The following is a 25,012-nucleotide window of genomic DNA, read 5'->3' as shown; positions in this document are numbered from 1 at the left end:
AAGCCCCACAGGTGTTGTGTCGGTGCATTACCTTCAGGGACTCCACGTGGGATGGTCTGGTCACAGGTAGGGAACCTTCTCTTTAGGATTTTCGTGACGCCACTCTCGGCATTGCGGTCAGGGGACCGCCACTGCAGGTTAAGGGACGCCTGGGGTTGTTGGTAGGTGCAGTTGGATGGTGTGGCCCCCCGAGAGTAGGGCTGGCCCCAGGGCCCGTTTTGAGTGGGTGGAACCACAAGGCGCAGAATGACTCAAACACAGTCCAGGCAGTCTTTCAGGGTTTTTACTCACAGTTGATGGTAGGGTGAGTAACTCGGGCGTAGCTGGAATGAACCAGGCTGGAACCAGGTATCCTTCCGACTGGCTGATGAGGGTGACTACCATCTTGCCTTCCTAGCCCTGTGTGTTTTGGGGTGACCCCCTACTTGAAGCCCTGCTGGGGTCGCCCAGGGAAGTTGCTGATGCCTCTCTCACCTTCTTTTGGCCCGTTTGCTTGTAGCCTGGACCAGGTCACTCCGGCTGCTTGCCTCCTGTGAACTATGGGCCTCTCTTCGCTGCGTGGCTCCGGACTCTGTGTGTGGTGGTGAGGGCGTGAAGTACCCCCACCTGCAGGTTGAGCAGGACAACTGAATGGTCCCCTACTCTGAGAACCTGTACTCGAACGGGCCTGGTACCTCCCTGGCAGTCCCTTTACTTTGCCACCTCTTTGCTCTCTCTAGCCTTGGGTGGATTTCGGGTGGCATTACCAGGTGACCGATCTCCCCCGTTGATAGTCACTGCGCGGACGCTGTCAGTGTTGTGTCAGCTTCCAGGGTCTGCTCCACACATCTGCTCTCCCTGAGCTGCACTCCAGACTGGCTCACTACTCCCTCCCCACTGTGCCTGCCTACGCCACCTAGCAACCAAGCTCTCTACCACACCCCTTGAGTGGACATGGAGGCTACGCCCCTCCTGGATTCCCCAGTGGTCCCTATCAAAGGTAGATGTGTGAGACATGATTACTATGCGCCTGTGTAGTCACACCTCGGTCAGCCTTCTGGATTACCTGTATTGTACTGCCCCCAGCATGGGTGCAGTACTCAGTGGTACCTGACCAGGTCAGGGGCGCCACAACTGGGCTGTGGGTGGAGTTTCACAGCTCATCACAGCCCAGCATCACAGCCCATCATCTCTCCCTGCTACCTCTTCCTTCACTGCAGAGCGCGCAAGCAGGAGGGATGCTGGGCTGTGATGAGTGGTGAAACTCAGCTCATAGTCCATTGACTCTTGGAGACTGGGGCCGGCCGCGGTGATGTCAGATGAACAGGAAGTTGATGTAACATCACTGGACATGAGAGGTCACGGAGCCCAGGGGTCATGCGATGGCGATCAGCGGTCCGCAATACTGCCATTAACAGGCAGAATTGGCAATAGAAGCTATTTGAGAGAAACCTTGTTTCTCAACATAATATTGATGTGGCCAGTAATGAAAATGGGTGAACTACCTCTTTAAGAGGTAACTTAAACAGAGTGTTGTAAAACAATAAAAATACCATCAGGCTTGGATCCCCGCCAGTCTCTGTATTTCCTGGTCAGTCCCAATGAGCTTGTGATTCCTACAACCAACTAGATGCAGGAGTGGTGGCCAACATAGCCAGTGATTGGGAGCATGTAGGAAACGTCTTAGTCAGTAATTCAACTTATGTTCCACTCCATATGAGATAAGAGAGAATACATCAGCTACACTTTATATCTCCTGATATGTTTCCTTCATTATCTCCAGTAATTGTATTATTATACCGGATTCTTTATGGTGTTATAATGGTTCATCCTCTTATTCAGGGCCATACAATATCGGATCCTCTTAATGGAGATCTTCTCTATAAGAGAATATTCCTAATTCACCCGTCAAGGATGGATATGGACAGGGACAAGATGGTGGAGAGGATATTACACCTCACCCTAGAGATCCTCTTCCGGCTTACTGGAGAGGTGAGAGATTCTGATGACGTCACATTAGATCATTCTTATCTATGGGAATAACAGATGGACAGAACTGGAGAGGTGAGGACTCTGGAAATGTCTGGAGTGAGATGTATTATTATTATGTGTCTCTCCATAACCAGGATTACACAGTAGTGAAGAAGACCTCCAGTGAGCGCTGTCAGGACCCTGTGTCTGAGGAATGGGGAAGACCCCTGAGCCCAATCAGAGGGCCTCCACCTCACCCCCTGATACATGAGGACATCAATGACCAGAAGATCCTAGAACTCACCTACAAGATGATTGAGCTGCTGACTGGAGAGGTGACACTGCTGGGAATGCTGGGACATTATACAGTAACACTATGAAGGGATCGGGGGTGACGGTATTATTGTATGTGTCAGGTTCCTATAAGGTGTCAGGACGTCACCGTCTATTTCTCCATGGAGGAGTGGGAGTATTTAGAAGGACACAAAGATCTGTACAAGGACGTCATGATGGAGGTTCCCCAGACCCTCACATCACCAGGTAATAGACAGAACTAAATACACACGGCCTATAATTATCTGTATGTAAGCAATGAATTCAGTCCCTGTATGTCTTTCCTCCAGTTCTATCCAGTAAGAGGACAACACCAGAGAGATGTCCCCGTCCTCTTCTTCCACAGGACTGTAAACAAGAAGATCTTGATGTTCCTCAGGATCATCAGGTAGATGGAGAGAAGGGGTCATGAAATCTCCCTATGATGTGTAGACGGCTGTGAAGGTCTTGTGCTCAGTTTTGTTTTATCCACCAGTATTATATGTTTTATACTTGTGTAATGAGAGCGGTGGAGATGGCAGGATTAGAGCTGATCATAGATGTGACTTCTCCATCTGTCTGTGACTTTTACAATATTTGTTTCAGGGTGAAGATCTGACCCATATTAATACTACAGAGACATATGTGAGGGGTGATGAGCGGTGTAAAGAGGAGATTCCTACATATGGCTACCCAGGTGAGTAGTGACCACTAAATGCAGAGAAGTCACAGATTCTTCTCAGTCACCATCTGAAGATTGAGGCAGGAAGCCTTAATTGTAAAAAAAATGTGCAATTCCACAATGTTTTTGGTTTTTTTTATTTATGTTTTCTATTTGGTAAAATTGATGTGGCAGTATCATTCAAGTACAAGTTTGCAGATACCAAACTTGTAGCTTTTTTCTTTTTATTGAAGTTCTGAAAAGAAATTCTGAAATTTATCAAAAAATAGAATTGCGAATTTTGCACCATTTTCCAAGAGCTTTATTGTTCTAATTTTTGTGCTGTCAGAGTACAGTTCCGGCAGGTCCATGACACAAATTATTGGAGAAGGCATGATTTATCCAAGTTTGTAGCACATTCTTAAAGATTAAGTTACTAATCATTGGGTCTCAGAGAAAATGTTTTGCGGAGTACAGGATTGACCTGAAGTGCGTTGTGGTGATAGAGTCTGCGATCAAGGTCCAAAGTTTGTGGGTCCAATCTATTATCATTGATAGTATTGCCGCTGTTGTATTGTAATTGAGTCTCAGGCGCTTAACCTTCCAGATGTATGCAAATCAAAAAAGGTCCATGGAGCCTCTGTTAGGAGTCTTGACACAGAAAATAGCCAGATATCCCTCTGGGAAGGACCCAGCGTGGCTCTTTTTAAGGAGACCACAATAACCACCATATTAAGTGGCTCATTTAGTCAATATCCAACTCTTTGACAAGTTTCAAGATGTGACAAGGGAAATACAAAGGCCAGGTATCCATCCACAGACAGCTGTTTCGGGGTATTGCCCCTCATCAGTGTGGAGTAGAAATCTGGCTAGGTGGGAGCAAGGCCTAGTAGACCAGCCAGACAAAACAATCTCTGATCTCGGGGAGACCAGCCAGAGAAAACACTGCCGGCAGCCAGCAAAGGCGCTCAACACAGTGAAATCCTGGGTGCATTGCCCCCTGGGAAGTATGTAAATCAAAAAAGGTCAGTGGAGCCTCTGTTAGGAGTCTCGACAAACCAGAATCCTACTCCCAGGGCCGGATTATAGGCGGGGCAGGCGGGGCTGGAGCCCAGGGGCCCCCACCAAAAGAGCTTCTAAGGGGGCCCCCACCATACTTGGCACTAGGCACCTGTCAGCATTTTTTTTTTTCACACCCTCTCCCCCTCCGTAAAGACAGTCTAATAAATCAGCTGTGTTTTCGGGGGGGGGGGGGGCACCGCTATTTATTTGCATCTGCGTCTTTAAGACGCAAAAACAAACTGCGGGCACAGGACGCTGATTGACCTCGGAAGTACCAGCGGCCGCTTGAACTTCCGGGGTCAGAGGTGTGCTAATGCTCCCTGCTATGTGCTGCGGCCGTACCTAGAAGCAGGGGCACGGTGTGGTGGGCCGCTGTCTGCTGTCCCCGATGCGCTCCTTACATGCCAGGCACACTAGCAGGAGCCGGAGGCAGCGAGCTGTGCCGGCTCTGCTGTGTGCCGGCTCTGCTGTGTGCCGGCTCTGCTGTGTGCCGGCTCTGCTGTGTGCCGGCATGTACACTGCAGAGGAGCGCAGCAGAGCCGATGACCGCAGCTTCCTGTTTCCTTTCCTATTCAAATGTATTTGCGTCTTTCAGACGTAAATACATTTGAACAGCGCGCCGGGACTGGGCCCCGCCCCCGACGTGCAGCAACGTGATGAGATCAGCACCTTGCTGACATCATCACAGTGCTGCCGGCGCCACACTGGGGACATGAGGAAGCGAGCGCTCCATGAAGGAGCTGAAGAGACAGGTGTAATTAATGGGGATGAGTGAGGAGGGGCAGAGGACACATAACGGGGAACATATGTGAAGGAACACAGCTCTGTGACAGGCAGAGGAGGAGTACTGTATTCCGAGGGAGGGGGGAGGCAGGAGTGTGTAGGGATGGAGCAGTGTAATTTGTGTGTGTAGGGGGTGATGAGGGCTGTATTGTGTGTGGGGAGGGGTAATGGAGGGTGCATTGTATTGTGTGTGGAGGGAGGGGTAATGGAGGGTGCACTGTATTGTGTGTGGGGTGGAGGGGTAATGGAGGGTGTATTGTGTGTGGGGGGAGAGGTCATGAGGGGTGCATTGTGTTTGTGTGTGGGGAGAGGTAATGAGGGGTGCATTGTATTGTGTGTGTGTGGGGAGAGAGGTAATGGGGGGTGCATTGTATTGTGTGTGGGGAGAGGGGTAATGGGGGGTGCATTGTATTGTGTGTGGGGAGAGGGGTAATGGGGGGTGCATTGTATTGTGTGTGGGGAGAGGGGTAATGGGGGGTGCATTGTATTGTGTGTGGGGAGAGGGGTAATGGGGGGTGCATTGTATTGTGTGTGGGGAGAGGGGTAATGGGGGGTGCATTGTATTGTGTGTGGGGAGAGGGGTAATGGGGGGTGCATTGTATTGTGTGTGGGGAGAGGGGTAATGGGGGGTGCATTGTATTGTGTGTGGGGAGAGGGGTAATGGGGGGTGCATTGTATTGTGTGTGGGGAGAGGGGTAATGGGGGGTGCATTGTATTGTGTGTGGGGAGAGGGGTAATGGGGGGTGCATTGTATTGTGTGTGGGAAGAGGGGTAATGGGGGGTGCATTGTATTGTGTGTGGGGAGAGGGGTAATGGGGGGTGCATTGTATTGTGTGTGGGGAGAGGGGTAATGGGGGGTGCATTGTATTGTGTGTGGGGAGAGGGGTAATGGGGGGTGCATTGTATTGTGTGTGGGGAGAGGGGTAATGGGGGGTGCATTGTATTGTGTGTGGGGAGAGGGGTAATGGGGGGTGCATTGTATTGTGTGTGGGGAGAGGGGTAATGGGGGGTGCATTGTATTGTGTGTGGGGAGAGGGGTAATGGGGGGTGCATTGTATTGTGTGTGGGGAGAGGGGTAATGGGGGGTGCATTGTATTGTGTGTGGGGAGGGGTAATGGGGGGTGCATTGTATTGTGTGTGTGTGTGTAGGGGTAATGGGGGGTGCATTGTATTGTGTGTGAGTGTGTGTGTGTGTGGGGGGGGGTAATGGGGGGTGCATTGTATTGTGTGTGAGTGTGTGTGTGTGTGGGGGGGGGTAATGGGGGGTGCATTGTATTGTGTGTGTGGGGAGGGGTAATGGGGGGTGCATTGTATTGTGTGTGTGTGTGGGGAGGGGTAATGGGGGGTGCATTGTATTGTGTGTGTGGGGAGGGGTAATGGGGGGTGCATTGTATTGTGTGTGGGGAGGGGTAATGGGGGGTGCATTGTATTGTGTGTGGGGAGGGGTAATGGGGGGTGCATTGTATTGTGTGTGGGGAGGGGTAATGGGGGGTGCATTGTATTGTGTGTGGGGAGGGGTAATGGGGGGTGCATTGTATTGTGTGTGGGGAGGGGTAATGGGGGGTGCATTGTAGTGTGTGTGTGTGTGTGTGTGTGTGTGTGTGTAGGGGTAATGGGGGGTGCATTGTATTGTGTGTGTGTGTGTGTGTGTGTGTGTAGGGGTAATGGGGGGTGCATTGTATTGTGTGTGTGTGTGTGTGTGTGTGTGTGTGTAGGGGTAATGGGGGGTGCATTGTATTGTGTGTGTGTGTGTGTAGGGGTAATGGGGGGTGCATTGTATTGTGTGTGGGGGGGTAATGGGGGGTGCATTGTATTGTGTGTGTAGGGGTAATGGGGGGTGCATTGTATTGTGTGTGTGTGTGTGTGTGTGTGTGTGTAGGGGTAATGGGGGGTGCATTGTATTGTGTGTGTAGGGGTAATGGGGGGTGCATTGTATTGTGTGTGTGGGGGGGGGGGGTAATGGGGGGTGCATTGTATTATGTGTGTGTGTGTAGGGGTAATGGGGGGTGCATTGTATTGTGTGTGTGTGTGTGTGTGTAGTGGTAATGGGGGGTGTATTGTGTGTGTGTAGGCGTAATGGGGGTTGTATTGTGTGTGTGTGTGTGTGTAGGGGTAATGGGGGGTGCATTGTATTGTGTGTGCGTGTGTGTGTAGGGGTAATGGGGGGTGCATTGTATTGTGTGTGCGTGTGTGTGTAGGGGTAATGGGGGGTGCATTGTATTGTGTGTGCGTGTGTGTGTAGGGGTAATGGGGGGTGCATTGTATTGTGTGTGTGTGTGTGTGTCTGTGTGTGTGTGTAGGGGTAATGGGGGGTGCATTGTACTGTGTGTGTGTGTGTGTAGGGGGTGATGGGGGGTGCATTGTAGTGTGTGTGTGTCAGAGATGTGTGTGTAAGAAGCAGTACTGTGTGTGTATATATGAATTAGAGCAGTCTGTGCGCCCCCCCCCCCCCCCCCCCCCCCCCCCCGAACTATATGGGTTCCCCAGAGCGCTATGTCACCCATCGCAGTGATGAGTACACCACCAGAGCTGTTTGCCACTCCAGTAACGTCTATGCCCCCTGCCCCTCCTGTAATATATATATCGTAGCCCCCAGCCCCTCCTGTGATGTATATACAGCAGTGCTGTCAGTGTGCAGTCATGTGTGTTAGTGACAGCCATCGTGAAACAGCCACATGTCCTGAAGGAGCTGGACGGAAACAAGCGGGAGAGGTGAGTGAGGCTGCTGGCGACTTTCCCATATTAATACCTGTAAGGGCTCATGCGCATGTAACTGCTGAATATTCTGCAGCGATTTGACAGCACATGTGCGCGTCAAATCGCTGCAGAAACACTGCATAATGGATGCAGTTTTTCTGTACAAAAAAAGCCGATTTCATGCGCTCTGGCTGCTGCCCCCACCATAGACAGAGCGGGAGCTGCATCCATAGCGCACGGAATAATTGACATGCTCATTTTATGAACGCACGGATTTGGGTCAACATTTTAGCACCCAAATCGCTGCGTTCATAAAAGCAATGGGTGCACGTATCATGCACAATCTACATAGATTGTATAGGGGACGCAGGACGCATGCATTTACACTGCAGTGCTATACGCAGCGTAAATGCATGTAATTACGCAACGTGCGCACGAGCCCTAATGCGTCTGTGTCTGCATGTATGTCAGTGTATATGACTGTGCATATATTTGTCTGTTTATATGTATTTTTCTGAATTTGTCTTCAAATATGTATATACGCATGCCTGTATGTGTGTGTGTGTGTCTGTGTGTGGATGGGGCCCACTGAGACTCACCCGGAGGCCACAAAACCCTGGAGCTGGCCCTGGCTGCCTTAACATTGGGATCAATAAAAAATATGTGACAAAAGCGGGCTTTACACGCTACAATATATCTAACGATGTCTCGGCGGGGTCACGTCGTAAGTGACGCACATCCGGCATCGTTAGTGATATTGTAGTGTGTGACAGCTACGTGCGACCTGATTGTGCGTTAAAACGTTAATTGCATACACGTCGTTCATTTTCTAAAAATTGAACGTCTCTTTGTTCATCGTTCTTGAGGCAGCACACATCGCTCCATGTGACACCCCGGGAACGATGAACTGCAGCTTACTTGCGTCCCGCCGGCAATGCGGAAGGAAGGAGGTGGGCGGGATGTTTACGTCCCGCTCATCTCCGCCCCTCCGCTTCTATTGGCCGGCCGCTGTGTGACGTCCCTTTCACTTCAGGAAGTGGATGTTCGCCGCCCACAGCGAGGTCATTTGGAAGGTAAGTACGTGTGACGGGGTTAATCGTTTGTGCGACACGGGCAACAAATTGCCTGTTCCGCACATACGATGGGGGCGTGTGCGATCGCATACGAGATCGAAATGTGTAAAGCAGCCTTAACTCTACTTTCTGTGTGTAAGTGGACAGCTGTGATTTATCCTGGACTGTATCTGTATTGTAGTACTGTAAATCTGAATGTGGCAGAACAGGATAAGATAAATGTTCATTGGATTTATATCTAAATGCTACGGTTCGTGCTCTACTGTTATGGCTAAAAATGTTAACGTTATGGGGCCCCCACCAGATTTTCTGCCCAGGGGCCCCCACCAACCTTAATCTGGCCCTGCCTACTCCACACTGATGATTTGCATACTTCCCAGGGGGCAATACACGTAGGATTTCACTGTGTTGAGCGCCTTTGCTGGCTGCCGGCAGTGTTTTCTCTGTCTGGTCTCCCCGAGATCAGCGATTGTTTTGTCTTGCTGGTCTACTAGGCATTGTCCCACCTAGCCAAAATCCTACTCCACACTGATGAGTGGCAATACCCCGAAACAGCTGTCTGTGGATGGATACCTGGCCTTGACATTTCCCTTGTCATATCTTTAAACTTGTCAAAGAGTTGGATATTGATTAAATGAGCCACTTAATATGGTGGTTATGGTGGTCTCCTTAAAAAGAGCCACTTCTTGGCTGGGTCCTTCCCGGAGGGATATCTGGCTATTTTCTGTGTCGAGACTCCTAACAGAGGCTCCATGGACCTTTTTTGATTTGCATACTTCCCAGGTGGCAATGCATCTAGAATTTCACTGTGTTGAGCGCCTTTTCACAGTGTTTTCTCTGGCTGATCTCCCCGAGATCAGTGATTGTTTTGCCTTCCAGATGTAGTTATTGAAGAGAGCTCTGCCTTTGTGGAAAATGGTTTGCGGTTCTTGAATTGGTAATATCTGTGATACATAGTTAAATTTTGGTAATACAAAGCTTTTAGCAGGTTTTTACGTCCCATCCACAAGACAAATGGTGCTAACCATGAGGCTATTACGTTTAACGAAGATTTTAATAGTGGAAAAAGGTTTAGAAAGACTAAAGAAGGCCAGTGTGAGCATAGCTTTATTTCCAGATAGGTAATTATACTGGGGGGGACACTTAAAGGGGTATTTATTTCTTAGGGTAGCCATTGTTGCCTTGGAGGAGCTGTATGCCTAGTGCCTCTGATTTATCCAGATTGATTTTGAAGTTTGACAAGGAGCCAAAGTGTTCAAAAATATCTAGGATAGCTGGGAATTCTTTGAGAGGTTCCATCAACAGGAGAAGTAGGTCATCGGCTAAGGCTGCTGCTTTGTGGGCCGTTCCTGCTATGGGGGACACCTTTAATGTCTGGGTGCTGCCGAATTCACTGAATAAAGGTCTCCACCGCGGGGCCTGACCGGGCATGAGAGAGGAAGCATAGAAGGAGAGCTCCCGGGGATGCTGCAAATTACTGATTCCACTGGGCCCACAGGACTGAACTTACCAACTAAATAGAAACCGGACACCTCCCTGATCATATTACCTACCTCAAAGTGCGGAGCCATGACCGGAGGGATTAGCAGACGGCAGCGGGAAGCAGCAGCCACGGAGCGGGGAAAGTCCCAAAATGGTGCTGGCCAGCAAACAATGAGTGCCAAGGCAGGAAGGAGCGCGGCAGTGAAGCTGGCGGGATTATCAAGGTCTCCTGGTGGTGGGGGAACCCCCTCCACTGGGGGCGCACTACAGAGCCCAGCAGACTCAGGCAAACCCAGGGCATCGCAAAGCCCAGTGGAGTTTTGCAGGTAGGAGGCACCTGAAGGCTCAGCAAGCCCATGCATCCCAGCAGACTGGGGCAAGCGTGAAGTATCAAAAAGCCCTGCAGCCTCGGGCAAACAAGGGGCACCACAAGGCCCAGCAGACTCGGGCAAGTGCAGGGTAATAAAAAGCTCTGCATCCCTGGGCAAACAAGGGGCACTGCAAGGCCCAGCAGACTTGAGCAAGTACAAAGCACCACAAAGTCCAACAGGCTCAAGCAGTCGCGGAGCACTACAAATCCCAGCAGGTTCGAGCAGGCAGGAATCACTAATAAATCCGGGCCAGTATGCTGTGTTAATGGAGAAAGAGGGGGAGGAGGGCAGTGAATCTGCTATGGAGGAAGTGATGTCCTCACTGCTGCAAAATGGTCAGGATCCTGCCACAACAGAGACACAGGTCATCATGGGTGATGTGAGCTTTCAGGTTGAGGAGCCCATGCTGAAGGACATATTATCTGCTATTAAGCAATTTGGCACCACTCTAAATACCCAGATGGGACAAATCAGAGAGGAAATCTCTCATATAAGTCAGGGCCTGCAAAAAGCATCCGACAGAATGGCAGCTTCAGAAGTAAGAATAAGTGACTTGGAAGACAAGTTACCGCAAGTGTCCAGAAAGGTGAGCAGTCATGAACAACAGCTGGCAGCCCTGATGAACAAAACTGATGACTTAAGAGAATAGGCTGAGAAGGAACAATGTGAGAGTGATCGGAATCCCGGAGAAGACGGAAGGTACAAATCCATCCGAATTTTTTGAGAAATGGCTGCACAAGATATTTGGTGACGAGGTTCTATCACGACTCTATGCAGTTGAACGGGCACACAGAGTCCCCACAAGACCACTGCCACCGGAGCCCCTCCGAGACCGGTGTTGATTAAACTGCTCCACTATAGAGATAGAGATGCCATCCTACGTGCAGCCCGCAACAAAGGAGACGTCAGGGTAAGGAGTTTCATTTTTCCCGCACTTTTCCGTGGAGATATCGAAGCGAAGGGCGTGCTTCATTGATGTAAAGCGGTGCTTGAGGGCTCTGCATATCTCCTACTCCATGTTATACCCAGCGAGGCTAAAGGTACCGTCACACTAAGCGACGCTCCAGCGATCCCACCAGCAACCTGACCTGAGAGCAACAACTAAAAAATGGTCCAGGACATTCAGCAACAACCAGCGACCTCCCAGCAGGGGCCAGGTTGTTGCTGGATGTCACACACAGCAACATCGCTAGCAACATCGCTGTTGCGTCACAAAAGTCGTGCCTCAGCAGCGATGTTGCTAGCAATGTTGCTTAGTGAGACGCGGCCTTAAGGGTACTTGTCGACTGAAAGGCTTTATGTTGCAGTTCCAGTTTTTGTGCTTCAGCATAAAGTGACGCCACCCTTTTGTCTTTTCTGGATTTATTTAGGAACGAGAATAGAGAAATGAACTCTCCTCGTATTACTGCCTTGGGTGCTTCCCACACTGTAGGAAAAGGAACTGTGTCCTGAGCATTAATGTCAAAATAATCATTAAGTGCTTTTGTGATACGTGTCTTGTACTGAGGTTGGGACAGAAGAGATTCATTTAATCTCCATGTCCTGTTCAGAACCCTGTTCCCAAAGTTTTAGAATAGAGTGGTCTGAGTGGATGCTAGTGATGAGTTTGGCATGTTGTAGTGTAGCGCCCCACGGGGCAGGTGTATTAACCTACTCATCGCCGGGCCGTTGACTGTCGTGGTCACGGGCAACCTAGCCTGGCTCAGTTGCCCAGAGTTGTACAGAAGATCACAGGGGAGAGATGTTGCGGGTAGTAGTTAGGTGAATGTCATGACACCACCTGTGGTATGCAGCTAGGGAATCGGCCCACGCCGCTGTCCTCCGGGGCGGATGGTAGTAGCAGCTATGGACGGTATTGCTCCCCACAGGTGTAGCAGGCCCCAGGGAGGATGATGAGGAAAATAGTAATGGCAGCACGGAGCGGCAGTACCGGTAATAAAGAGTCAGAGTCTATGGCTGCGGTTCCAGGTTGCTTACTCACTTTTGGTGTTATGCCGCTCACCCAGGTAAAACCGGTCACTTGCTATGATGGGCTCCGTCGAACCCGAATACCTTTAGAGATCAGTCCGGTTTGGTGTTCGGTGGGTTCCCTCCTTCTAGCGCCTGTCAGTGGATCCCCTGGCTTAAAGCTACATGGGGACCCGGGTTTTCACGAGTAGTACTCTCGTCCCTATATGCAGGTGCCGCGGTTCCGATATAGGGTCCGGCTTGATGCGAGGCCCTGGATCCTCTTTGGCACTGTGCTGTCGGGCGCTGTGTGGTCAGGGAAGCTTGAAACTTTCCCCATCCAGGCAGATTCTGGAAAACCAATGTGAAGTATGATCTTCCCTAGGGTCCTACCGCCCTGTGTGGCGCCGGTGCCAAGGGGACCAGATGCACTTGTGACGCCCTGGCCTATCAGGTCGTCACAGGCAGGGCCGTATTTGCCATTAGGCACTTGAGGGCACGTGCCTAGGGCGGCGCCTTCCAGGGGGGCGGCGCCCAAACCAAAATTAAAAAAAAATAAAAAAAAAAAAAATAAATTTTTTTTTAAATCTTCCTCCCTCCTCCAAACTCTTTATTAAATCCGGCGCCTTTTTGGAGGAGGGAGGGGGCGCACAGTCATTTATAGTCGCGTCTATAACACGCGAATATAAATGAAACTGTGAGCGTGCCGGCACTTACTTCCGGGGTCAGAGGAGCTGTAATCAGCTCCCCGCCCCGACGTGCTGCCGTGCGCTCACTGTGCAGAGGTCACAGGAGCGTGAGGCAGCGCCGCGCAGAGGAGGACGGGACATGGAGCCGCCGCCGAGGAAGATGTGAGATCCTGCCGCCGCCGCCACCACCACCGCGGAGAACGGGAGGTGCAGCCGCCGGAGATGCCGCCTGGAGCAGGTAAGCGCTTTACAGCCGAAGACAGCGCCGAACAAGCAACCCGGGGGGGGGGGGGGCGCAACATGGAGGATGGGGGGATGGAACATGATATGGGGGCGCAACATGGAGGATGGGGGGATGGAACATGATATGGGGGCACAACATGGGGGGATGGAACATGATATGGGGGCGCAACATGGAGGATGGGGGATGGAACATGATATGGGGGCGCAACATGGAGGATGGGGGGATGGAACATGATATGGGGGCACAACATGGAGGATGGGGGGGATGCAGCATGATGTGGGGGCGCAACATGGAGGATGGGGGGGATGCAGCATGATGTGGGGGTGCAACATGGAGGATGGGGGGGGATGCAGCATGATGTGGGGGTGCAACATGGAGGATGGGGGGGATGCAGCATGATGTGGGGGTGCAACATGGAGGATGGGGGGGATGCAGCATGATGTGGGGGCGCAACATGGAGGCTGGGGGGGATGCCGCATGATGTGGTGGCGCAACATGGAGGATGGGGGGATGGAACATGATATGGGGGCGCAACATGGAGGATGGGGGGAGGGAACATGATATGGGGGCGCAACATGGAGGATGGGGGGATGGAACATGATATGGGGGCGCAACATGGAGGATGGGGGGATGGAACATGATATGGGGGCACAACATGGAGGATGGGGGATGGAACATGATATGGGGGCGCAACATGGAGGATGGGGGATGGAACATGATATGGGGGCGCAACATGGAGGATGGGGGGATGGAACATGATATGGGGGCACAACATGGAGGATGGGGGGGATGCAGCATGATGTGGGGGCGCAACATGGAGGATGGGGGGGATGCAGCATGATGTGGGGGTGCAACATGGAGGATGGGGGGGATGCAGCATGATGTGGGGGTGCAACATGGAGGATGGGGGGGATGCAGCATGATGTGGGGGTGCAACATGGAGGATGGGGGGGATGCAGCATGATGTGGGGGCGCAACATGGAGGCTGGGGGGGATGCCGCATGATGTGGTGGCGCAACATGGAGGATGGGGGGATGGAACATGATATGGGGGCGCAACATGGAGGATGGGGGGATGGAACATGATATGGGGGCGCAACATGGAGGATGGGGGGATGGAACATGATATGGGGGCGCAACATGGAGGATGGGGGGATGGAACATGATATGGGGGCACAACATGGAGGATGGGGGATGGAACATGATATGGGGGCGCAACATGGAGGATGGGGGATGGAACATGATATGGGGGCGCAACATGGAGGATGGGGGGATGGAACATGATATGGGGGCACAACATGGAGGATGGGGGGGATGCAGCATGATGTGGGGGCGCAACATGGAGGATGGGGGGGATGCAGCATGATGTGGGGGTGCAACATGGAGGATGGGGGGGATGCAGCATGATGTGGGGGTGCAACATGGAGGATGGGGGGGATGCAGCATGATGTGGGGGTGCAACATGGAGGATGGGGGGGATGCAGCATGATGTGGGGGCGCAACATGGAGGCTGGGGGGGATGCCGCATGATCTGGTGGCGCAACATGGAGGATGGGGGGATGGAACATGATATGGGGGCGCAACATGGAGGATGGGGGGATGGAACATGATATGGGGGCGCAACATGGAGGATGGGGGGATGGAACATGATATGGGGGCGCAACATGGAGGATGGGGGGATGGAACATGATATGGGGGCACAACATGGAGGATGGGGGATGGAACATGATATGGGGGCGCAACATGGAGGATGGGGGATGGAACATGATATGGGGGCGCAACATGGAGGATGGGGGGATGGAACATGATATGGGGGCACAACATGGAGGATGGGGGGGATGCAGCATGATGTGGGGGCGCAACATGGAGGATGGGGGGGATGCAGCATGATGTGGGGGTGCAACATGGAGGATGGGGGGGGATGCAGCATGATGTGGGGGTGCAACATGGAGGATGGGGGGGATGCAGCATGATGTGGGGGTGCAACATGGAGGATGGGGGGGATGCAGCATGATGTGGGGGCGCAACATGGAGGCTGGGGGGATGCCGCATGATGTGGTGGCGCAACATGGAGGATGGGGGGATGGAACATGATATGGGGGCGCAACATGGAGGATGGGGGGATGGAACATGATATGGGGGCGCAACATGGAGGATGGGGGGATGGAACATGATATGGGGGCGCAACATGGAGGATGGGGGGATGGAACATGATATGGGGGCGCAACATGGAGGATGGGGGGATGGAACATGATATGGGGGCGCAACATGGAGGATGGGAGGATGGAACATGATATGGGGGCGCAACATGGAGGATGGGGGGGATGCAGCATGATGTGGTGGCGCAGCATGGAGGATGGGGGGGGATGCCGCATGATGTGGGGGCGCAACATGGAGGATGTGGGGGCGCAACATGGAGGATGGGGGGATGGAACATGATGTGGGGGCGCAACATGGAGGATGGGGGGGGGATGGAACATGATGTGGGGGCGCAACATGGAGGATGGGGGGGGGATGCAGCATGATGTGGGGGCGCAGCATGGAGGATGGGGGGGATGAAGCATGATGTGGGGGCGCAGCATGGAGGATGGGGGGGATGAAGCATGATGTGGGGGCGCAGCATGGAGGATGGGGGGGATGAAGCATGATGTGGGGGCGCAGCATGGAGGATGGGGGGGATGAAGCATGATGTGGGGGCGCAGCATGGAGGATGGGGGGGATGAAGCATGATGTGGGGGCGCAGCATGGAGGATGGGGGGGATGAAGCATGATGTGGGGGCGCAGCATGGAGGATGGGGGGGATGAAGCATGATGTGGGGGCGCAGCATGGAGGATGGGGGGATGAAGCATGATGTGGGGGCGCAGCATGGAGGATGGGGGGGATGAAGCATGATGTGGGGGCGCAGCATGGAGGATGGGGGGGATGAAGCATGATGTGGGGGCGCAGCATGGAGGATGGGGGGGATGAAGCATGATGTGGGGGCGCAGCATGGAGGATGGGGGGGATGAAGCATGATGTGGGGGCGCAGCATGGAGGATGGGGGGGATGAAGCATGATGTGGGGGCGCAGCATGGAGGATGGGGGGGATGAAGCATGATGTGGGGGCGCAACATGGAGGATGGGGGGATGAAGCATGATGTGGGGGCGCAACATGGAGGATGGGGGGATGAAGCATGATGTGGGGGCGCAACATGGAGGATGGGGGGGATGAAGCATGATGTGGGGGCGCAACATGGAGGATGGGGGGGATGAAGCATGATGTGGGGGCGCAACATGGAGGATGGGGGGGATGAAGCATGATGTGGGGGCGCAACATGGAGGATGGGGGGATGAAGCATGATGTGGGGGCGCAACATGGGGGATGGAGCAGAATGGGAAAATGGGGGGGGGAGGGAAAATGAGGGAGGGTGGTGGACAGTATAGCAAATGGGAGTTACAGTATGGAGAATGAGAGGCATGGTATGGAGAATGGGGTAGCACGGGGGGGGCATGGTATGGAGAATGGGGTAGCATGGGGGGAGGCATGGTATGGAGAATGGGGTAGCATGGGGGGGGCATGGTATGGAGAATGGGGTAGCATGGGGGGAGGCATGGTATGGAGAATGGGGTAGCATGGGGGGGGCATGGTATGGAGAATGGGGTAGCATGGGGGGGCATGGTATGGAGAATGGGGTAGCATGGGGGGAGGCATGGTATGGAGAATGGGGTAGCATGGGGGGAGGCATGGTATGGAGAATGGGGTAGCATGGGGGGAGGCATGGTATGGAGAATGGGGTAGCATGGGGGGAGGCATGGTATGGAGAATGGGGTAGCATGGGGGGAGGCATGGTATGGAGAATGGGGTAGCATGGGGGGAGGCATGGTATGGAGAATGGGGTAGCATGGGGGGAGGCATGGTATGGAGAATGGGGTAGCATGGGGGGAGGCATGGTATGGAGAATGGGGTAGCATGGGGGGAGGCATGGTATGGAGAATGGGGTAGCATGGGGGGGTACTCTGTATGGAAGGGGAACCATGGTGGGCTTGGTATGGAGGGGGCTTGATATGGAGAAGGGGCAGCATGGGGAGCGCTCAGTTAGGAGCCTGGAAGGGCTGGGTATACAGAATGCGAAGCATAAGGCTCATTATAGAGGGGGGACATCATGAGGGGGGCAGTGAAGTGGGGGCTGCATAGAGAGGTGGGGACAGTGGAGGTCATAGTTCATAAGTGAGGAAGGTCTGGAGGGTATAATTCAGTGGGGAGGACAGTGGGCAGTGGGGTTTTCATGTGAGGGGGCAGTGTAGTGGGAATGTTATAGGAGAGAATGTGGGGGATGTATGCTGTAAGTGACACGGTGTGAGGTCATTCTTTGTGCTGTGAGCTCAGTGATGGGCAGTTATTTATTCTTGGGCACAGCCTTGGGCTTACTTAGGGTGGTTACTCTTTAGTGAGGAGAATTATGAGTCTGTCACCAGATTTTTGCCACCTAATTTGAGAGCAGCATAATGTAGGGGCAGAGATCCTGATTCCAGTGTTGTCACTTACTGGGCTGCTTAGTGTAGTTTTGATAAAATCACTGTTTAATCAGCAGTAGTTATCATTACAGGACTACTTGGTGTGCTGCAGGTAGTCCAGCATATTCATGAGCTCTGAATAACTGCCAGATCTGCAGCAGAGAAAATGACAGCAAACAGCTCAGTAAGTGACACATTGCTGGAATCAGGGGCTCTGTCTCTACATTATGCTGCTCTCAGATGGGGGAGCAAAACCTGGTGACAGATTCCCTATACGGGCACCATTGCAGTATGTGCTGCAGCAGACCAAATAAGAGGGGAGTCTTGGGAGACGCAGGACAATGTGTTGCTAAGAGCGATGACATTTTACTTTTACTCCCAAAATGCCAATTAATCTGCAGACACATTTATACAGGGGACGTCGCTCTGGCATGTACAGTTTTAACTTAATATTTTATTATATATATGCAGACTGTTCTGTCCCCCCTGGTGCGGCTGATGTCTTGGTGCAGATGTGCACCGTCCTATTTGCATATTAAAGACAGTCCCTCGTCCTTAGGTGAGAGTCAGTGCTGTCTAAAATCACTTAGCATTTCTGCACGTGTCCTGACACTGGAGGAGCAGAGTAGCACTCCAAGTGTCCGCGTGGGTGTGACTGCAGTGTCCGCGTGGGTGCGCCTGCAGTGTGACTGCAGTGTCCGCGTCTGCAGTGTGACTGCAGTGTCCGCGTGGGTGCGCCTGCAGTGTGACTGCAGTGTCCGCGTGGGTGCGCCTGCAGTGTGACTGCAGTGTCCGCGTGGGTGCGCCTGCAGTGTGACTGCAGTGTCCGCGTGGGTGTGCATGCAATGTGACTGCAGTGTCCGTGTGGGTGTGCATGCAATGTGACTGCAGTGTCCGCGTGGGTCCGCATGCAATGTGACTGCAGTGTCCGCATGCAATGTGACTGCAGTGTCCGCATGCAGTGTCCGCATGCAATGTGACTGCAGTGTCCGCGTGGGTGCGCGTGCAATGTGACTGCAGTGTCCGCCTGCAATGTGACTGCAGTGTCCGCGTGGGTGCGCCTGCAATGTGACTGCAGTGTCCGCGTGGGTGCGCCTGCAATGTGACTGCAGTGTCCGCGTAGGTGCGCCTGCAATGTGACTGCAGTGTCCGCGTGGGTGCGCCTGCAATGTGACTGCAGTGTCCGCGTGGGTGCGCCTGCAATGTGACTGCAGTGTCCGCGTGGGTGCGCCTGCAATGTGATGCAGGTACGTTCTGACACCTGGTTGCTGCCTGTATTTGACTGCCGATTCAATGAGGAAGGTTGTTGAAGTGAGCAGAGAGCACATCACAGCGCCTTGTCCCCCTCCTCACTGTGCTCCTCCTGTGTTGTGTGCACACCCGCACTGACGCTTGGAGTGTGCCGCTGTGCTCCTCCTGTGTTGTGTGCACACCCGCACTGACGCTTGGAGTGTGCCGCTGTGCTCCTCCTGTGTTGTGTGCACACCCGCACTGACGCTTGGAGTGTGCCGCTGTGCTCCTCCTGTGTTGGATGCACACCCGCACTGACGCTTGGAGTGTGCCGCTGTGCTCCTCCTGTGTTGGATGCACACCCGCACTGATGCTTGGAGTGTGCCGCTGTGCTGCTCCTGTGTTGGATGCACACCCGCACTGACGCTTGGTGTGTGCCGCTGTGCTCCTCCTGTGTTGTGTGCACACCCGCACTGACGCTTGGAGTGTGCTGCAGTGTTGGGTGCGGTGCAGTCAGGAGATTTGGTGTTATGGTGCTCACTCTCACCAATGGATCACTATTAATCAAGACACAGGCCTGGCTAGTATTTTCCTATATTCGGTGGTATTGTGCACCAGGCTTAGGCCGCGCAGAAATGTCCTCATTTTCATATCAAATGTGGCTTTTTCAGTGAACATTAAAGGGAACCTGTTACACCCTTTTTCAATTCTAAACTGCCCCCCCTCTTGTTAGTGACGCAACGTTAAGTGATGCACATTTTCTGACTAACAAGACAATGGAGCAGTTTAATATTAAAGGTCGTGACCAGTTCCTTTTAAGCTGAACTATATGGGTGAGTTTATTTCTCCACAGATCATGTCCCCCATATAAATATTTCCGCAGTCTAGGTGTCATTTTGGGGTGACAGATTCCCTTTAAGTCAGCTTAAAAATCATCTCACCTGACGAATGAAAGTTTTTTGCTCGTGCATCGGGTGATGGACACTGTTTAGATAAATCAGTTTCCCATCTTTGGCTGCAGTGTTAATGCTGCTTTAAAGGGGTTTTCTCACATTGGAAACTTACCCCCTATCCTTGGGATGGGGAATAACTTTCCAATCGCTGGGGGTCCGACTACCGTGGCCCCGAGTGTTTCCCAGAACCAGAACATGCAGACAGAATGGATTCCGGGAGTAAAATTTCATAGTCCTGTCTCCTGAGCTCTGCACTTAAGAGGTCTTTTGAGCAATTGGTGGAGGTCTCAAATCCCACCCCATGATGCCCCTTCTCCCTACTGAGCCCACCTCTGCCCTACTAATCTCCTCAGAATTAATGGACCTAAACCTATAAGATCTCGTCCAAAAGTTAAGTCTACTGCCTGGGACTAATCCGTATTGTGGTTCTTATATGGTCCACAGTCTAATGATGGCTGGTAACAACTACCAGCATCTCCTTACCATTGTTAAGGACATACTGAGAGTTGTACGTTAATGCAATACATAGATGTATATGGGTCTAACCTGACACTGCACTTGATTGCTGTGTGAAGTTGGCAATGTATTCATGTACTGATGGTGGTTTTGGCGATGTATTGTCTTCAGGGTGGGTTTGGTGATGTATTATTGTATTTAGGGTGGTTTTGGTGATATTACTGTATTGACAGTAGTTCTGTTGATGTATTACTGTACTAACTGTGGTTTTGGTTACGTATTCTTGTATGTAGTGTGGTTTTAGTTATGTATTACTGTACTGATGGTGGTTCTGGTGATAGTCATGTGGCTGTTGTAATCTTTACCTTATCAGTCTTGATCCTAAAACATAGGGTCAGCGTGCTGCACTAAAATACAGCTATCTGCATGTCTGTCAGCCGAATAAGTAATAGACTAAAGCCCCCATACACTATAGTCTGATTTTTAGGCCGGCAGCTATCTTGCTCGGCTCTCCCATATACAGGAGCACTCATTCTGCCAAGTGTTTCTGTGTTCTTTATTAGAGCCGCTGCTGGACATCTCCGACAGCAGCTTATCATTTAGAGGATAATAGGATCTACACTCCGTAATCGGACATGCTGGATCCTTATTCCCCTGACAATCAGAAGTTAGAGCCCCCATTCACATTGGGCTATCTGCAGAACCTGTTGATATTGGCGGGTTTAGACAACTTTAGGTTAATGTGTATGGAGGTCTTAACTACTATCTGAAGGCTATGGGCTCTATCAGGGAATGTGCACACGTCTTGTAGATGTCTGTGAACCCCCGGAATTATTCAGACATAATACACTTCAGGACAGTCATCATTTTATCCTGAAGCAAATATTTATTTTTTTTTTGCTGTGGCTTCTTGGTTGTTTTTTCCAACATCTTTTAGCTACGGGATTTTACTTATTTTTTAAATGAACTAGTAATCAGCATCCAAGCAGCAGCCGCCATATAATGGACCGGTCACAACTAGTAAGCAGCATCCAAGCAGAAGCCGCCATATAATGGACCGGTCACTGTCAGCCGCTTCATGTCTGAGGAAACCTGACGCGCTTTAAAAAAACTCCAAAGACTGAACATATGGACAGAAAGTCGTTTTACACTGCAGTGTATGAGTTCATTTCTTTAATATTTAGAGTTTGAGTTTTTTGGGCGGGTTATAGGGCGGATCTGTCTGAAAAAAAAAAAAAAAAAAGCTGTGTGCACATACCCGTAATCTGACTGATCAGAAGGGGGCGCCACCACTGACAGTGCCTAGGGCAGCAAAAACCCCAAATACGGCCCTGGTCACAGGGTATTGTGCAATCTGCCCTTCTGTGCAATATCCACCTCCTCCTTGGATAGGGGTCCCTAACGAATGGGGTTGCCAAAACCAGCTAATCAAAATCCTAGGAACACTCTGCACCACACCCACCAAACACACCAGTGGATGGCCTGGGTGGAATAGGGTCGCCCACTTGGGGGGTTGGTTAAGGGGAGGTCAGGAGTAGGCCAGAGTAGTGTTGGAAGTGAAGGAGAGAGGAGTTCAGGATCTGGGCTCCTTGGAAGTTACTAGGTAGCAGACGGTGGTCTGGGCCTAGTAGGAGCTGGACCCCCGGTCGCAGGGGATTGTGACAAGGGGCACGGTATTGTCGTGGAGGACAGCCGGTGGCCTTGTACCATCACCGGGCTGGGACCAGGGCACGACGGGATATGTGGACCCTAGGTCAGGGACTAGCTTCAGGCAACCTGACAATTCACCTGATGAGAACGGAGCCTTCAAGATCTGCTCTCCACCCGATCCAAAATTAGGGGTACTAGCGCAACGAGGGGGATAGGACTTTCCACTAAAACGGTCCAGGAAATCCCAAGCGTGAATCCTGAGAGCAAGCTCCCTCAGTTAGCCACACTGGGGAGCGGGACATGACTAGTTTCAAGCTATAGAGGCCAACTAAGAAGAGAACAAGGTGCCAAGGGAAAGGTCACAGATCATCAGGCAACACCAGCGGGAACTGGACCCAAACGTGCTCCCCTCAGCGGCAGCGGTGTCCAGAACTTTGGTTTACTAAGTTGTCGATGTCAGCTTTATGGACTGAGTGAGTACGCAAGTGACCCTTACCTCCCCAACGGCACACTCCCGTCACCATCACCGAGCCCCGGGGCATTCCCCCTACCTGTGGAGGGGTTAAACACATGGCTGCCCACTTAATCGCCCCCGGATACTCCCAGCTGCAGCGGTGGTACTCCACCTGGTACTCCACCTTACCACACACCACGGGTGGCGTCACGAACTTTAGACACTATCCCCTGTAAATACTCCCCCTTTATTGGAGTGGCCGCACGACCCCCTGGGTCCGAACGCCCCTCGAGCCACCGCGGATCCGGATCCAAGCAGCTCGGCTGCTGACGTGGGGGCGGCACACCTCCAAATTCCTTGCGTCATGAACAGGATACGAGCAGGACCCACTTACCTGGGTGACGTGCGCTTTGGAGACCGAGAACCGCGAGTCAAGATCCTGTTCCCCGCCAATTCCGCCATCTTCAGCCATCTTTTCGCGCCAAAACGCCATCTCCCCTGCGAAGACGCGCAAAGCAGAAGCCCCGCCCTTCGTCCTGTGTGTGAGGCCGGAACCGGAAGTTCCCAGAGGGCCACAGCATCGAGAGGAGTGCTGAGTGAAAACTGAGAGGGCGTGATGGTATGTAGCAGCAGCTAAAGGGGGTGTGTGGCCTAAATGGCAATGTGAGGAGACGTGTCTCTGGAGCTCTCCTGCAAACACCCACAATAAATACCTGAACACCGCTGTTATCGCTGCCTCAGCCGGCTGTCTGGAAGATACGGTGGTGGGGACTTGTCTGGGGGTGAGTCTGGTGGATCCGGAGTGGTGCCATAGTCCGTCGCAGGCAGAAAGACACTGGGGCGGGAAAGTCCCCAGCTCTCAAGATGGTGCCATGATAAGGGAGGATACTGAGAAAGCTAATGCAGCCTGTCTGCAGGTCGCAGCAAGGCTGGAGAAGTTTGCTTGGAATTCAGAGAGATCCCTGCAGCATACAGATAACGGAGGTGAGGAGGGGGAGGGGGAAGACGCTGCCAGCTCTGATGAGATGGGGGATGGTGAAGAGCAGCAAGATAATACACGGGAGGTGGACGTGGAGAAAGCCCATAGTGCAGAGGAGGCTACAGAAAACCCCACTTTAAAGGACGTTTTTGCAGTGGTGTCCTTTTGTAAACCAGCTCTGACTACCCTGACAAAACAAGTTACAGGAATACAGGCAGAGGTGGCTGGCATTAAGAAAGACCTCAAAAAAAGCTGACCTGAGAACAGGAGCTGTGGAAGAAAGAGTTGGGATAACAGAGGATCATATCACAAAACTACAAAAGTCTGAAAAAACATTTGCACAGCAGATCGCTGAAATTATGCCAAAAAACGATGACTTATAGAATCACTCTAGAAGGAATAACATCAGGATTGTTGGCCTCCCTGAGAAAGCGGAAGGAAGAAACCCCACTGAATATGTAGAAGGCTGGCTCAAGGGGAAAATTGGTGCTGATGCCTTATCCAAGCTCTATGCCGTGGAACGTCCACACAGAGTCCAGATGCAGCCACAGCCAGTGGGCAGGGGCCCTCGCACTATGCTAGCCAAGCTCCTTAACTACAGGAACAGGGACACTATACTGCCAAAGGCAAGAGACATGGAGGATCTTATGATTGACGGCCAGAGAATTTCCATATACCCGGACTATTCCATTTCTGTTCAAAAGCTATGTATGACTTTTACTGGGGTAAAGAGTCACCTGCAAGAGATTGGGGTGCAATACTCAATGATGTTCCTGGCAAAGCTAAGAGTGACGGCGCTGGAGCGGGTGCACTTTTTTACAACTCCGGAGGAAGCCATGCAGTGGTTGGACGCAAACGAAAAGCGGATCTGTTTGAAGGAATGAGCTGACTGTCTGAATCTGCAGTGTGTTGGAGAAGGCTGGCTGAGGCTCTACGACATCCTTAGGAGCTTACAGGGGACCCTTCTTGTTTTTTCTTTCTCCCCCCCCCTTTTTTTTTTCCTCCTTTTCTTTGGGATTGAGGTAGTATGCAGGGGGAATGCGAAGGGTTTGATGTGAGCTTCGCAGGACATGGGGACTGCCTAATTAAACAAGGTGGTGGTCTTTACAGTTTGACATTCCAGTTTAATTACTGTTCGCCATTTTACTGTTATATTGGTTGGAAAAGGGACGAGTTTCAAAATGTGTCTAAGAGGGGAAGGCGAGGGAGGTGGGGAGGAATTTTAGTAGGGATTATGGACCACGTTTGGAAAACCCGATGCTTCACGGGAGTACTGAAAAACAGTAAGTGGTGGGGAGCAGGGGGGGAGGGGGGAAAGGGGTAGGGTAGAGGCAGCATGGGGAGATATACAAGGTTTGATGGTTTTACTGGGTGGGATAATAGGGGATAGAATTAATGTGTTGAGTTGGAATATTAGAGGGTTATCAGATAGGTCTAGGAGAGCGGCAATAACTAAATATGTTCAAGACCAGAATCCGTCAGTAATATGTCTACTAGAAACACATCTAACAAAGGAGACAACACA

General features: G+C 52.0%; 1 protein-coding gene across 1 annotated transcript in view; it reads left to right on the top strand.

The window, feature by feature from the left end:
* The window catches only part of LOC142312948 (uncharacterized), an 80,978-nt gene that overhangs the window by 29,535 nt on the left and 26,431 nt on the right, over positions 1-25,012 (top strand). Inside the window, exons 6-10 of the mRNA XM_075351936.1 lie at positions 1,822-1,971; positions 2,106-2,285; positions 2,367-2,490; positions 2,574-2,671; positions 2,869-2,959. Of these exons, the coding sequence (XP_075208051.1) occupies positions 1,822-1,971; positions 2,106-2,285; positions 2,367-2,490; positions 2,574-2,671; positions 2,869-2,959 (643 nt within the window). The remainder of the gene's footprint in view (positions 1-1,821; positions 1,972-2,105; positions 2,286-2,366; positions 2,491-2,573; positions 2,672-2,868; positions 2,960-25,012) is intronic.

The sequence above is a fragment of the Anomaloglossus baeobatrachus genome, chromosome 5, assembly GCF_048569485.1.
Source record: "Anomaloglossus baeobatrachus isolate aAnoBae1 chromosome 5, aAnoBae1.hap1, whole genome shotgun sequence".
In the NCBI taxonomy this organism is placed as follows: domain Eukaryota; kingdom Metazoa; phylum Chordata; class Amphibia; order Anura; family Aromobatidae; genus Anomaloglossus; species Anomaloglossus baeobatrachus.
Note: the sequence above shows the minus strand (reverse complement) of the source record. Positions and strands in the feature narration are given on the sequence as shown.